The following is a 13,191-nucleotide window of genomic DNA, read 5'->3' on the forward strand; positions in this document are numbered from 1 at the left end:
GACAGAAAAGATGAAACCAACGGCCAAAAACAACACAACCAACGGATCAACGCGTGAACTTAGCAGTTTAACCCAAGTCAAAAAAAAATTGGGTAGCTATATCACAATTTTGTGTCACAGCAAGAGTGGTGACATCACCAACTTTTCACGTGATAAGCATGTGTTTTCGAAGCTCAGTTGACTTAGATGGCGTTTCATATGTGTCAATGCCAACACTCAGACTAAGTAGCTTCCAAGATATGATGAAACTGTTTACTGAGAATAGACAGTATACTCAAGGTAATGGACTGCCTGTTTTGTCGGGAATTCCACTCATACAATTAACTAAGTCGTGTACTTCCACACAATTTTATCTCTATCTCAAAAAACAAATTGGGAAATTAATTTATTGATTTTACATCGCGGCTAATTTTTCATACCAACAAAAGTAGGAAAAAAAAAAAAAAAATTTCAGCTGCTGTTGACTCATTATGAAAAATTTTCTAATACAAATTCCATTGCATTTTTCCCTCTTTCTTTTTCCTTCTTCCTTCTTCCTTCTTCAATTTAAATCTCAAATCCAGCAACCAATCCTCTGGGATACAAACCAACAATGTTGTTGAGAAACAATTTCAATCTTTTATCACATAGGCTCAAAGTTTTACCAAGACCGTCCAATTTGGTTCAAAGACTTGGGCTTGCAACAAGTGCCAATCAGCAAGAAAACAAAACAATTCCTTCGATAAATGACGAGGCATTGAAGTACGCGGGTGGTGACTTGTTGAAGAAATTTAAGGATGAGCACGCTCACAAACTAGTAGATGTCTCAAAGGTTCTTGTTATCGGGTCGGGTGGTTTATCAATTGGTCAGGCTGGTGAATTTGACTACTCAGGATCACAAGCCATCAAAGCATTGAAAGAAGCTAACAAGCAATCTATTCTAATAAATCCAAACATTGCCACAAACCAGACTTCGCATGCGTTGGCCGACGAAATTTACTATCTTCCCGTCACTCCAGAGTACATAACTTACATAATCGAAAGAGAGAGACCAGATGGCATTTTGTTGACTTTTGGTGGACAAACCGGGTTGAATGTTGGTGTTAAGTTGGATAAAATGGGTGTATTTGATAGGTATGGCGTTAAAGTTTTGGGAACTCCGATAAAAACATTGGAAACGTCTGAGGATCGTGATTTGTTTGCTCAAGCTTTGAAAGAAATAGATATACCAATTGCCGAATCCATCGCTGTTGAAACTGTTGATGATGCTTTAAAAGCGGCTGACTCGGTAGGATACCCAATTATTGTTAGGTCGGCGTACTCCCTCGGTGGTCTTGGTTCTGGATTTGCTGCCAACAAAGACGAATTGAGGAACTTGGCAGCTCAATCACTCTCCTTGGCTCCACAAATCTTGGTCGAAAAGTCTTTGAAAGGATGGAAGGAAGTCGAGTACGAAGTTGTTCGTGATAGAGTGGGAAACTGTATCACAGTATGTAATATGGAAAACTTTGACCCATTGGGTATTCACACTGGAGATTCCATTGTTGTTGCTCCATCTCAAACTTTGAGTGATGAAGAGTATCATATGTTGAGAACTGCTGCAATTAAGATAATCAGACACTTGGGTGTTGTTGGTGAATGTAACGTTCAGTATGCATTACAACCAGATGGTTTAGATTTCAGAGTCATTGAAGTGAATGCTAGACTTTCACGTTCCTCTGCTTTAGCTTCAAAAGCTACAGGATACCCATTGGCCTATACAGCGGCCAAGATTGCCCTTGGCCACACCTTGCCAGAATTACCTAACCCTGTCACCAAAACGACTTCAGCAAATTTTGAACCATCATTGGATTATATTGTGACAAAAATTCCTCGTTGGGACTTGTCGAAGTTCCAACATGTAAAGCGTGATATTGGATCGGCTATGAAGTCAGTGGGTGAGGTTATGGCAATTGGTAGAAATTTTGAAGAATCTTTTCAAAAAGCAATCAGACAAATTGACCCATCATACATTGGGTTCCAAGGAGACCATTTTGATAACTTGGATGAAACTTTGCAAAATCCAACTGATAGAAGATGGTTAGCCGTTGGACAAGCATTGTTACATGAAAATTACTCAGTTGAAAAGGTTCATGACTTGACAAAGATTGACAAATGGTTCTTGTACAAATTGATGAACATTGTTAACATGTATCGTGAATTGGAAGCCGCTGGTGAATTGTCAAATATCAATAGTGATTTGATGAGACGTGCCAAGAGGTTGGGATTCTCTGACAAGCAAATAGGTCTCTGTGTTGGTGCACCAGAGTTGGAAGTTAGAAAAGTAAGGAAAGAATTTGGAATCATTCCATTTGTTAAGAAGATAGATACATTGGCAGCTGAGTTCCCTGCTAATACCAATTACTTGTACACAACATACAATGCCACCAGCTCGGACATTGATTTCAACGATAAAGGAACATTGGTGTTGGGTTCGGGTGTTTACAGAATAGGTTCGTCTGTCGAATTTGACTGGTGTGCTGTTTCTACTGCACGTGCTTTAAGAGAAAGTGGTAAAAAGACAATCATGATCAACTATAATCCCGAAACTGTTTCTACTGATTTTGACGAAGTTGACAGGTTATACTTTGAAGAGTTATCTTTGGAAAGGGTATTGGACATCTACGAATTAGAGCACTCAGCTGGTGTTGTTGTTTCAGTTGGAGGTCAGTTACCTCAAAACATTGCATTATCGTTGCAAAACAACGGCTGCAATGTTCTCGGAACTAACCCCGAAGACATTGATAAAGCCGAAGATCGTCATAAATTTTCCCAAATCCTTGATTCCATCGGGGTCGATCAACCAGCATGGAAGGAGTTGACTTCTATCAAAGAGGCTGAAAACTTTGCCGATGAAGTTGGGTATCCAGTTCTTGTTCGTCCTTCATACGTTTTGTCTGGGGCCGCTATGTCTGTTATCAAGAGTAAAGATGAGTTGGATGCAAAATTATCAAACGCTTCTAAAGTTTCACGTGAGCATCCTGTTGTTATCTCGAAGTTTATTGAAGGGGCCCAGGAAATTGATATTGATGCTGTTGCTAATGAAGGTCAAGTATTGGTCCACGCTGTTTCGGAACACGTCGAGAATGCAGGTGTCCATTCTGGTGATGCTACCTTAGTCTTGCCACCACAAAACTTGTCTCCTGTTTTGTTGAACCGTTTAAAAACTATTGCTGATAAAGTGGCTGAAGCATGGAAAATTACTGGACCTTTCAATATGCAAATTATCAAGAATGACCAGAATGGCGCTCTTGATGATGAAAACTGTGAATTGAAGGTTATCGAATGTAACATTCGTGCATCTCGTTCTTTCCCGTTCGTGTCCAAGGTACTTGGTATCAATTTCATAGATGTCGCAGTGAAGGCTCTCATAAAAGAAGGTGTTCCTCAACCAGTGAACCTCATGGCTCAACAATATGACCGTGTTGCAACCAAAGTGCCGCAGTTTTCATTTACCAGGTTAGCAGGAGCAGATCCATTTTTGGGTGTCGAGATGGCTTCTACAGGAGAAGTCGCTTGTTTCGGTAGGGATTTACTTGAGGCATACTGGACTAGTATACAATCAACTATGAATTTCCATGTGCCATTACCTGGACAGGGTATTTTGTTTGGTGGTGACTTGACTAATGACAAACTTGGAAATGTAGCCAAGGAGCTATCAGGATTGGGTTACAACTTTTACACAGCTAGTCAACCGGTTGCGGATTATATTTCAAAGTATGTCTCCGAGCCAGTCGAAGTTATTGAGTTCCCCAAAACTGATAAACGTGCTTTGCGTGAAATTTTTCAAGACAAGAACATTGGCGCTGTGTTCAACTTGGCCAAAGCCAGAGCTCAAGATTTGTTGGATGAGGATTATGTAATGAGAAGAAACGCCATTGATTTTGCCATCCCATTGTTCAATGAGGCCAATACATCCCAGTTATTTGCCTCTTGTTTGAAGGTTAAGATTCAAAACAAGACCAAGTTCGACGAAGTTCCTGCAACTGTTGTTGTGCCGGAGGAAGTTCAAAGATGGAGTGAATTTATTGGCGGTAAGCCTGTATAATCTATTTTGCTTATAGAATAGCGTAATATAACTAGACTGTAGCCAAAGATCTCATGTGTAGTGATCAAAAAGATCTCGAAATCAAAGGACAACAACGGATTAAATGTTCCAAGAGATGAATGCAGACAAACGATTGTAAATAAAGTGCTTACCATTGATTGATGAGTATGGTGCTATTAACTTCGCGTCATGTCTTCCAGGTCAAGAAATTGATCCTGTTGTTGCCCTCCGCTATTAAATGAGAGCAATCCGAAATCGGCAGTAATTGCGAAATTTATTTTTTTTTTTTAGACTTTCGAGGCGGGAAACACAGAACTCATTGAGGAGTATTCAAGTAACGTGGTTTAGGACATTTCTCATCTACAAAGTTTTCCAATCTTGGCTTGGCATACCTGATGGCAAGATACTTTGATTCCCATTTTGTGGTTAAATACGCACCCATCCAAGAAATCGCGCATATGTGTAATAATAGTTCTTTGAAAGTCTACTGTTGTCTTGATGTACATTGCACTGGAGTTCAGATGAAATTGTGACAACTTTTCACATAATGGTGTGTGTGATATATTTCATTTGCTATGGTTCCCAAGAATAAACTGTGCTGAACATGCATACATGCGGTTGGCATTCCAGAACAAGTATCAAGGAAGAGGAACAAGACTGCAGTGCCTTGCTAAATTAGTACTTACCAGATAGCATCCCTTTACAAGAAGTAGGTAATCTCCTAGCAAAGGGAGAGGGGGGGTGCAGGAGATGGAAAAGATAAAAGTCCTTCAAACCAATTGTATCACAAATGGTAGATCAAGAAATTATCAAAAAAAGAAATCTTCAAATTTTCTTGTCGTTTCAAACATTGTGTGAAAAATTTATGCAACCTCTATTGTTAGTCCGAAACTCAAGAGAGAAGTATTTACGTGGAAAAGAAGCTGATTGGCTGGCTGTTCAGTTTTGAGTGGTTAATCCCAAACCTTGATGTTTCCTTTTCCCGTTTGCATACACTGTTTACGAATTTCTTGAACAATCAAAGTGTATTGCCGTATTGTTACAAGCTCGCTGAGGTGCAAAATGGAATTTCAATTGCTGAAGAATGCGTTTGTGGATGAGTGCATAGTGAAAATACCCCAATGCTACTATAAAATCTACTAAATTTCCACCAAAATAGCTCCTGCAAATGTTGCAAGTGCTATCTTACTTAACTTCAAAGAGCTCAGTTTATCATCTCATCAAAAATAAGAAAAAAGATGGATCGAGTTGAAACGGCCAAGACCGAAACTTATGAGGAAACCGGAACGGATAACAAGACAAACTCTGGGGACGAAGGTGACATTGCGACACAATCGATACGAGAAAAGGAGGCTTTAAACACAACCACCAAGTCGATCGGTATTAGGAGAGCTGAAATTTTACAATTGCAATACCAGAGTCCAGTCATGAGGGTAATCTTTTTTATCAGCATCTTTTTGCTTGCATACGGGTATGGATTGGACTCAACCGTGAGAGGAAACTTGCAGTACTACGCAACTTCTTCATACCTGCAGCACTCATTGTTCACCACTGTCAATGTCATGCAATCGGTGATTAGCGCAGCAGCGCAACCATTTTACGCTAGGTTATCTGACAACTTTGGGCGATTGGAGTTGTGTTTGTTTGCAATTGTCTTTTATTCCATGGGGACTGTGATTATGTCCCAAGCTTATGACATAAATAGATTTGCTGGCGGCTCAGTCATCTACCAAATAGGTTTCACCGGAGTCATGATTATGTTGCAAATTATTTTGGCTGATTTTTCAAATTTGAACTGGCGTTTGCTATGTTCATTCATACCAGCATTGCCGTTTATCATCAACACTTGGGTTGGTGGTGTTGTTGTAGCTTCTGTTTTGGCCCACTATTCGTGGAATTGGGGCATTGGTATGTGGGCTTTTATCTTTCCACTCAGTTGTGTCCCTTTAATTTGTTGTTTTATTCACATGCACATCAAAGCTAGAAAGACACAAGAATGGCAGGAGTTGGCCGAAGAGTATAGCAACCAGAAGCATCCCAAAACCACTTTACGTTATTGGGGAGCATTAGGGAGAGACTTGTTTTGGGACTTGGATGTGATAGGGCTACTCAATGTGATAATCATCTTGGGATTCATTTTGGTGCCATTTACCCTTGCTGGAGGCGCCACTTCGAAGTGGGCAAGAGCGTCAACAATTGTTCCTTTGGTCATTGGTGTGGTGTTCATCCCCATTTTTGTCATATGGGAAGCAAAATTTGCCAGATCCCCAATTATGCCGCTACCTTTGATGAAAGATCGTGGTGTCTGGGCAGCATTGTTGGTTGCTGTCTTTATCAACTGGATTTGGTACATGCCCAATGACTTTATGTATACCGTTTTGATTGTTGGTATGAATGCTAGCGTTAAAGCAGCTACGAGGATTACGTCATTGTATTCATTCGTGTCAGTTATCGTGGGACCAATCTTGGGATTGGTTGTAGTTCGTGTTCGAAGATTGAAAGGGTTCATCATTTTTGGATGTGTTTGCTGGGCCGTAAGTTTGGGAATCTTGTTACATTTTCGTGGAGCCAATGATGGAGTGGAGAGCCAAAAGTATCTTAATGGTGTGATAGGTGGATTGTGCTTGATGGGTTTTGGAGCAGGATTTTTCACTTATTCCACACAAGTCAGTATCAGCACTGTTACTAATCATGAGTACATGAGTGTTATCATTTCAGTTTACTTGGCCAGCTACTGGATTGGTTCTTGTTTGGGTACTTCCATCAGTGGAGCTATTTGGACAAACAAAATGCATGGGGTCATATTGACCAAGATGCAAGAGATGAATATAGCCAACGCCACAGAATTGGCTTTGTCAGCGTACAATGCACCGTTTGAGTTCATTGTGGAAAACCAGTGGGGTTCGCCAGCAAGAATTGCAGTAGTTACAGCATATGCTCACGTTCAAAGATATCTATGCATTGCTGGGTTAGTTCTTTGTTTCCCGTTGATTATGATTACGTTTTTGTTAAGAGACCACAGACTAGACTCGGTACAATCCTTGGAAATGGATCATGATCATGAAAAAGGAGTTGTCAGAGACGGCAGAGTTGTGGTGAACAACTACGACGATGATATCTTGGTGAACAAGTTGAAATCTATTTTCAACATTGGAAAACGATAAACTAAAACGTAATGGGGTAATGGTACGTAAGGATGTACATGGTTTTACAAGTTGCAAGGAATAATTAAGTGTAAAGATCTATCCTGGACACTCTTATTGCATCACGTGCGTTGGATTCTTTGTCACAGGAATTGCAAAAAATTTGTTTAGAAATCTGACAAATTCGTGTTTGCCGCTCCAAATTATGTTACGAATCTCTCTCTCTCTCTCTCTCTCTCTCTCTATTGTAATAGTGGATATTGATGCCATCAGATGTAATATAACCTTCGATAAACTCAGTACTTATAGGTTCGATATATCTCATGTATTCTAGGCGTAGGCAAGTTCAATTTCATTACCCGAAGATTGCTCTTGTACACAGCCCATTGCATGCTATAGTCGGACAATTGTGAATATAGTGTCAAGTATCAAATGGAAGCAGTACTCAGCGTATGTTGAAAATGCCCTTTTATATACAAAAGAGTAACACAATTTTGAGGTCGCAAACTTGCAAACTGCGAAATCCCGCCCAAAGTAGAAGAAAAAGAAAAAAAAAAAAAAGAAATTCACATCACACAGAAAAATTTCGCCTCTTCAAAAAATCAACAATCCACACAAATCTTAAACGAAACAAGACCCACAACCACAGCACATAACCTTACAAGTAATTGTTAATCAAAATATTACCCCCATTATACACGCACTGCTAAGACTGACGTGGTACTTTTTCTTTTTTTTTTTTTGTTCTTTCTTTCAACACTATTCCAACTCAACCGGCCCCGGTCTCATTTAAAGAACAACAATGGGACAAATTCTATCACAACCAATTACTGAGAAACACTCAGAAGAAGGCCAAGACAAGTACTTGGCGTATGGTTTGTCCAGTATGCAAGGTTGGAGAATCAATATGGAGGATGCCCATGCTACAGTATTAGACTTGAATAAATTTAGTGATGATGAAGATGTTGCCAGTAAAGATGAGGGGGGCAGAGATGATGACGATGATGATAGTAATGATAAAGAGGCGGATAGTAAAAAGGAAACCAACCATTCATCAGTCAACAAACATGAATCAAAGGCGAGCCAGGATGAAAATGCCGACTATGTCGCGTTTTTTGGTGTCTATGATGGACATGGTGGGGAAAAGGCTGCCATTTTCACAGGGGAACATTTGCACAAAATTATTAGAGCCACATCTCTGTACCAAGGAAAAGACTACACCAACGCATTAAAGCAAGGATTCTTGGATTGTGACCAGGCCATATTGAAGGATATCTACATGCGTGATGACGATAGTGGATGTGCTGCAACCACGGTACTCATTACCCCTGAACGTATCTTTTGTGGTAATGCCGGAGACTCGCGTACCATAATGTCCGTCAATGGAGTCGCAAAAGCCCTATCATTTGATCACAAGCCTTCTTTGGAAGGGGAAAAATCGCGTATAATGGCTGCTGGTGGATACGTTGATGCAGACAGAGTCAATGGTAATTTGGCTCTTTCGCGATCGATTGCCGATTTTGAATTCAAGAAATCGGTTGACCTTCCTCCGGAAGAACAAGTTGTTACGTGTTACCCCGACGTGATTACTCATCAAATAAACTTAGACCAGGACGAGTTTGTCGTGTTGGCATGTGATGGTATTTGGGACTGTATGCACCCTCAACAAGTGATTGATTTCATAAGGAGGGCCATTCGTGAGGATAAACCACTTGAGAAAATTTGTGAGGAGATTATGGACCTTTGTTGTTCTCCAACTTCTGATGGTTCTGGTATAGGTTGCGATAACATGTCCATAGTAATTGTGGCTCTATTACGCGATGGAGAAGGTATTGAAGGATGGAGGAAAAGGTTGACTGAAAGAATTGGCGACAAGGATTTTGGGGATTCGTTTTTGAAACCAGAACATCCAAGATGTGGAAGAATCGAAGATGGGGGCGAAGAAGAGGAGCCCGAAACTGGTGCTACAATTTCTTTAGAGCAGTTGTTGGCAGGTAATGCTGTTACGACTGAAAACGGAGTGGTTTATTTGGATACAGCCTCGGCCCAGTCGTTGTTGGAGAGATTTAAATAGAAATAGCTTGATAATAGGATTTCGTATTTGTTTGAACATAAAAATTGTTTTTAGTTTTGAGGCATTACTCTATATAAATCTTGGACCCCAAATGGAACCACTGGATGGTGTCTGAGGCTGCGAGGGTGTATTACTGGTGTTTGTCGTCGCACCAGGTTGGAAAAAATGCTGCTGCTGTTGATGATGTTGTTGTTGAGGTATGGGATTACTTTCCAATTGTGCCAATGGTGGCGTAGATCGCACGTCAACATACGATCTGTTATTACTTGTTCTCAACAATGCAGCGGCAGAGCTTCCAGCTGACACGTTTTGAGCCAATTGTGGTGGTGGTGGTTGAGGTTGTTGGTAAAAACTATGCTGTGTATAAGGTCTTTGATGATAAGGGACAACCTGAGGTTGTTGTTGCTGTTGTTGTTGCTGCTGCTGTTGTTGTTGTTGTTGTTGCTGAGTAGGAGTCGATGTTTGCTGTCTCAATCTGGGCATCGGTATTGCTGATTGAGAATGAGAACGTAACAACTCAGGAGGGTTTGCCAATTGATTAAGGTTCATCATAGAGGTTGAATGAAGTGGTTGTTGACGTGTTTGTCCAGGAGCAATGGAAATGTGTCCCGGTTTTCTTCTAATAATGATCATGCCGTTGTCAAAAAGTTCCAATAAATTTAAATAGTTGCAGATATATGAAATTATTTTGCGTTGTGTAATATTCAAGTTTAATGGTGATATTGCCAATTCAAAAACCGTTTTCGAAACGTCATCGCGATAAAGCACCAACTGAGTGTATAGTTCTAAAATTTCCGGGTCATTAAAGTTGAGTTCGGGTGGTGTAAACAGTGAACACCCAAATGGTAAATTCAATAAAATTCTTTCTTGTGAAGTTGATGTACCAGCAACACTAAGATTTTTTGTTGCCGCAGTTGTCGAAGCTTGCGATACCAACGATGCCAAAGATGCATTGGATGCTGATCTGTGCTGTTCTTCCAATTGCCCTCTTTTTTCCCTCTTTTCACGTTCAATCCTTTCTCGTTCTTGAGCAGGCAACATTTTCTTGTACTCGACTCTCAACTTTCTCCCACCAATTTCTCTTCCATTAAGTTGATTCACAACAAGTGATGTCTCATCAGTTGAGGTGAAATTGGCAAAGGCCAAACCTCTAAACACCCCATTATCAAAATGGTAATTAAATGCATAAGGCAAGGGCAAATTAAGTTTGGTCATAACTTCCAACAACTGTTCTTTTTTGATAGCAAATGGAATATTTTTAATTACTATTGCAGTGGGGATTAGTTCATCATCATCGGTTGTGTGGTCATTGTTTTCGTGAGCGTCATTATCGTTAGGTTTCGTCTCGTCATTAATTGGCTTCTCCAAGGACTTGTCCAAATCGTCAAGGGTTTGCTTCTGTTGCTGTTCTACCCATGGGCCTATCGAAGTGGAGCTAGGCTGGTTAAGCCAGGAACTTTGTATGTCTTTGTTCATAAGAGTGTTTGGGGTATAACTCTTTGTATTGAAAGGCGTTGAAGATGAAGAATAACCCGAAGCAGAAGATAGCGAAGATAAGGAAGGACGACGCTGTACCACGTTGTCGATTTGATGGGTAGATAAAGCTCTAAAATCCATTGGTATCTGATTTGCTAGTGGTTTGTATAGATTCCCCCCTCGTCCTAAAGGTTAGTTTTCGAGAGAATTGTCGCTCGGTTGTTACTGTTTATGTTGTTGAATCGGAAAGAAAAGGGAAAAAAAAAAAATAAAAAAAAGAAAAAAAAAAAAGAAAAATGAACTATGCGTGTGTCTACCAATTCAGGTCCTCCACATACAATTACTAGTTTTCATTCTCTGAAAAATTTTGGACACTGGCAAATATTGGGTAGCATCCTTAACTACGACAAACAAAGCAAAAAAAAAAAACCGGATTACGTGTAGAAATGTAGAGAGACAATCCAGGGAGCTAATTTCATCAAATTCAAATGGTATGTCTTCAACATGTTGATGTTTCCTCTTTCCAATCTTCAATACTAACCGAATTCAGTCCTCCTCGTCCTCAAGTCAAGCCCCAGGTGGTTTGAGAAGTGCTGTTAAGAGAAAGTCCACTGCTGATAAGAAAGCTCAGACATCAAATGCTACTCCATTGAGCACTAGGTCAGCAGGAGCTGGTGGGAGCTCCTCCACCATGATGAAATTGTTCACTGATGAGGCTCAAGGTTTACGCGTTGATCCGTTGGTTGTGTTGTTTTTGGCCGTTGGTTTCATCTTTTCTGTCATCATCTTGCATGTGTTTGCCAAATTGACTGGAAAATTCACATAAAGAGGAAGGGTCACTAGAGTGTGTTGAAAAAATTATCTACATGTGTATTAATAGGTTATTTACAGTGTCGGACAAGTCGTCTATATGTACGTGTAGCTTGCTCTCCTGTGGCTGCCCATCTCTTCTCCTGCCTCTCACCTCAATGTCCACCATTGGAAACCTCTTTCCCAAGATCACAACCATTGGTATACCCATCATGTTAGATTGCTTCACCTTGAGCCCTAGCGATTCATCTCGGCCATCCACTCTATAGTCAAATTGCATCCTTGAGTACGCCTCGCTCAACCCGGTATCCTTTGTTGCCTCAACAACAGTCACCTCCCATGGCGCAATGCTTCTGGGCCACCGCAACCCCTCATTGTCTCTGCTGATCTCGGCTATTGCTGCAACAATTCGACTGACCCCTATGCCATAACACCCCATCATTACCTGTTTGTTCACAACTTTGCCATTCTCGGGAACATCCACACTCAACCCCAATGGTTTCGAATACTTGTCACCTAGATAAAATGTGTGCCCCACTTCGATAGCCCTCTGTTCTCTCAATGTCCCTCTCTCGCACTCTCCACAAACTTCTCCCGCTTCCGCAAGTACTATGGGCACATCTGTCAACGTGGTAATCATCGACCGGTTGTGGAAGTCCACTGGGAAATCTGGGAAATTGGACCTCGAATTCAACCGCGCATCCATCACTCGAACAACTCGTTTGGACAATTCGTCAACTTGTGAAAACTGCTCAAACACATGCTCTTCAGGCACTCCAAGTGCAATATCAGGCACTTCGACCTGGACAAACTTTGGTTCAAGTGTTCTGCCCGTGGGATAGTATGCGCATACCAACGTCGTCTTGTCCATCGTGAGGAAATACTTTACTGACACATCTCCGCCGGCAGACACTGCCTCTTGAGGAAGTGACAATGTTTTCTCTTGGTTTGACACATGCCCACAAGAATCACAACTAAACACAGCATCCTCCCCAGTAGCATTCAAGTAGTGCCATTCATGGCTCATATCTCCTCCGATATCCCCGCTGTCTGCTTGCGCCTTCACATACGGCACTCCCAAATCGTCAAATATCCGATGGTAAGCCCCAACAACTGACTTGTAAGTCTCCAATGCCCTCTCCTCGTCCAAATCGAACGAGTATCCATCCTTCATCAAAAACTCTTTTCCTCGAAGTAGTCCCCCTCTCGGCCTTTTCTCATTCCGAAACTTTTCTTTGATTTGGTACAATCTCAACGGCAACTGTTTATAACTGTCCAATGCCTGTTTGGCGTACTGCGTGATTTCCTCTTCACACGTTGGAACAAGCAAGTAATCTGGATCATGGTCACCATTCACTAGCTTGAAGACCTCAGACTGGTTCCATCGGCCAGTCTTTATCCATCCCGTCTTGTACGATAGTAGAGACAAACTCAACTCTTCAAACTGCACACTGTCCATATGTTTTCTGATGATTGCATTGACCTTGCTCTGGATGAGAAGCCCTGTTTGTGACCAATTGACTAGCCCGGAGCGAGGGTGCGATACGATCCCTAGCCGCGTGAGAAGTTCCAGTGTGGGCACAGTTGGCTCCAACTTGAACTTGGCAAGTTGGTTTCCGTAT

At 41.2% G+C, this 13,191-nt stretch overlaps 6 protein-coding genes across 6 annotated transcripts; 4 read left to right on the plus strand and 2 right to left on the minus strand. All coding sequences in view use genetic code 12, as the record gives it.

Annotated features, from left to right (window-relative positions):
* Positions 1-592: 592 nt before the first annotated feature.
* Positions 593-4,066, plus strand: CPA2 (carbamoyl-phosphate synthase (glutamine-hydrolyzing); the record flags this gene model as incomplete). Its single annotated transcript, XM_051753004.1, has 1 exon — positions 593-4,066. One exon carries the CDS (start codon positions 593-595, stop codon positions 4,064-4,066), a length of 3,474 nt encoding a protein of 1,157 aa, XP_051607782.1.
* A 1,238-nt stretch (positions 4,067-5,304) lies between these two features.
* On the plus strand, positions 5,305-7,230 carry KGF57_003572 (uncharacterized protein; the record flags this gene model as incomplete). The annotated part of the gene is made up of 2 exons (XM_051753005.1): positions 5,305-5,974; positions 6,047-7,230. 2 exons carry the CDS (start codon positions 5,305-5,307, stop codon positions 7,228-7,230), a joined length of 1,854 nt encoding a protein of 617 aa, XP_051607783.1.
* Positions 7,231-8,011: 781 nt separating this feature from the next.
* Positions 8,012-9,283, plus strand: PTC2 (type 2C protein phosphatase; the record flags this gene model as incomplete). Its single annotated transcript, XM_051753006.1, has 1 exon — positions 8,012-9,283. One exon carries the CDS (start codon positions 8,012-8,014, stop codon positions 9,281-9,283), a length of 1,272 nt encoding a protein of 423 aa, XP_051607784.1.
* A 69-nt stretch (positions 9,284-9,352) lies between these two features.
* PIN4 (Pin4p) lies at positions 9,353-10,900 on the minus strand (the record flags this gene model as incomplete). The annotated part of the gene is made up of 1 exon (XM_051753007.1): positions 9,353-10,900. The coding sequence occupies one exon, from the start codon at positions 10,898-10,900 to the stop codon at positions 9,353-9,355; it is 1,548 nt and encodes a 515-aa protein (XP_051607785.1).
* A 347-nt stretch (positions 10,901-11,247) lies between these two features.
* Positions 11,248-11,585, plus strand: KGF57_003575 (Arf family guanine nucleotide exchange factor; the record flags this gene model as incomplete). Its single annotated transcript, XM_051753008.1, has 2 exons — positions 11,248-11,250; positions 11,310-11,585. The coding sequence occupies 2 exons, from the start codon at positions 11,248-11,250 to the stop codon at positions 11,583-11,585; spliced, it is 279 nt and encodes a 92-aa protein (XP_051607786.1).
* Positions 11,586-11,621: 36 nt separating this feature from the next.
* PRS (putative proline--tRNA ligase) lies at positions 11,622-13,028 on the minus strand (the record flags this gene model as incomplete). The annotated part of the gene is made up of 1 exon (XM_051753009.1): positions 11,622-13,028. The coding sequence occupies one exon, from the start codon at positions 13,026-13,028 to the stop codon at positions 11,622-11,624; it is 1,407 nt and encodes a 468-aa protein (XP_051607787.1).
* Positions 13,029-13,191: the final 163 nt, after the last annotated feature.

Source organism: Candida theae (genome assembly GCF_024610275.1).
Source record: "Candida theae strain CBS 12239 chromosome Unknown scaffold8, whole genome shotgun sequence".
Classification (NCBI taxonomy): domain Eukaryota; kingdom Fungi; phylum Ascomycota; class Pichiomycetes; order Serinales; family Debaryomycetaceae; genus Lodderomyces; species Lodderomyces theae.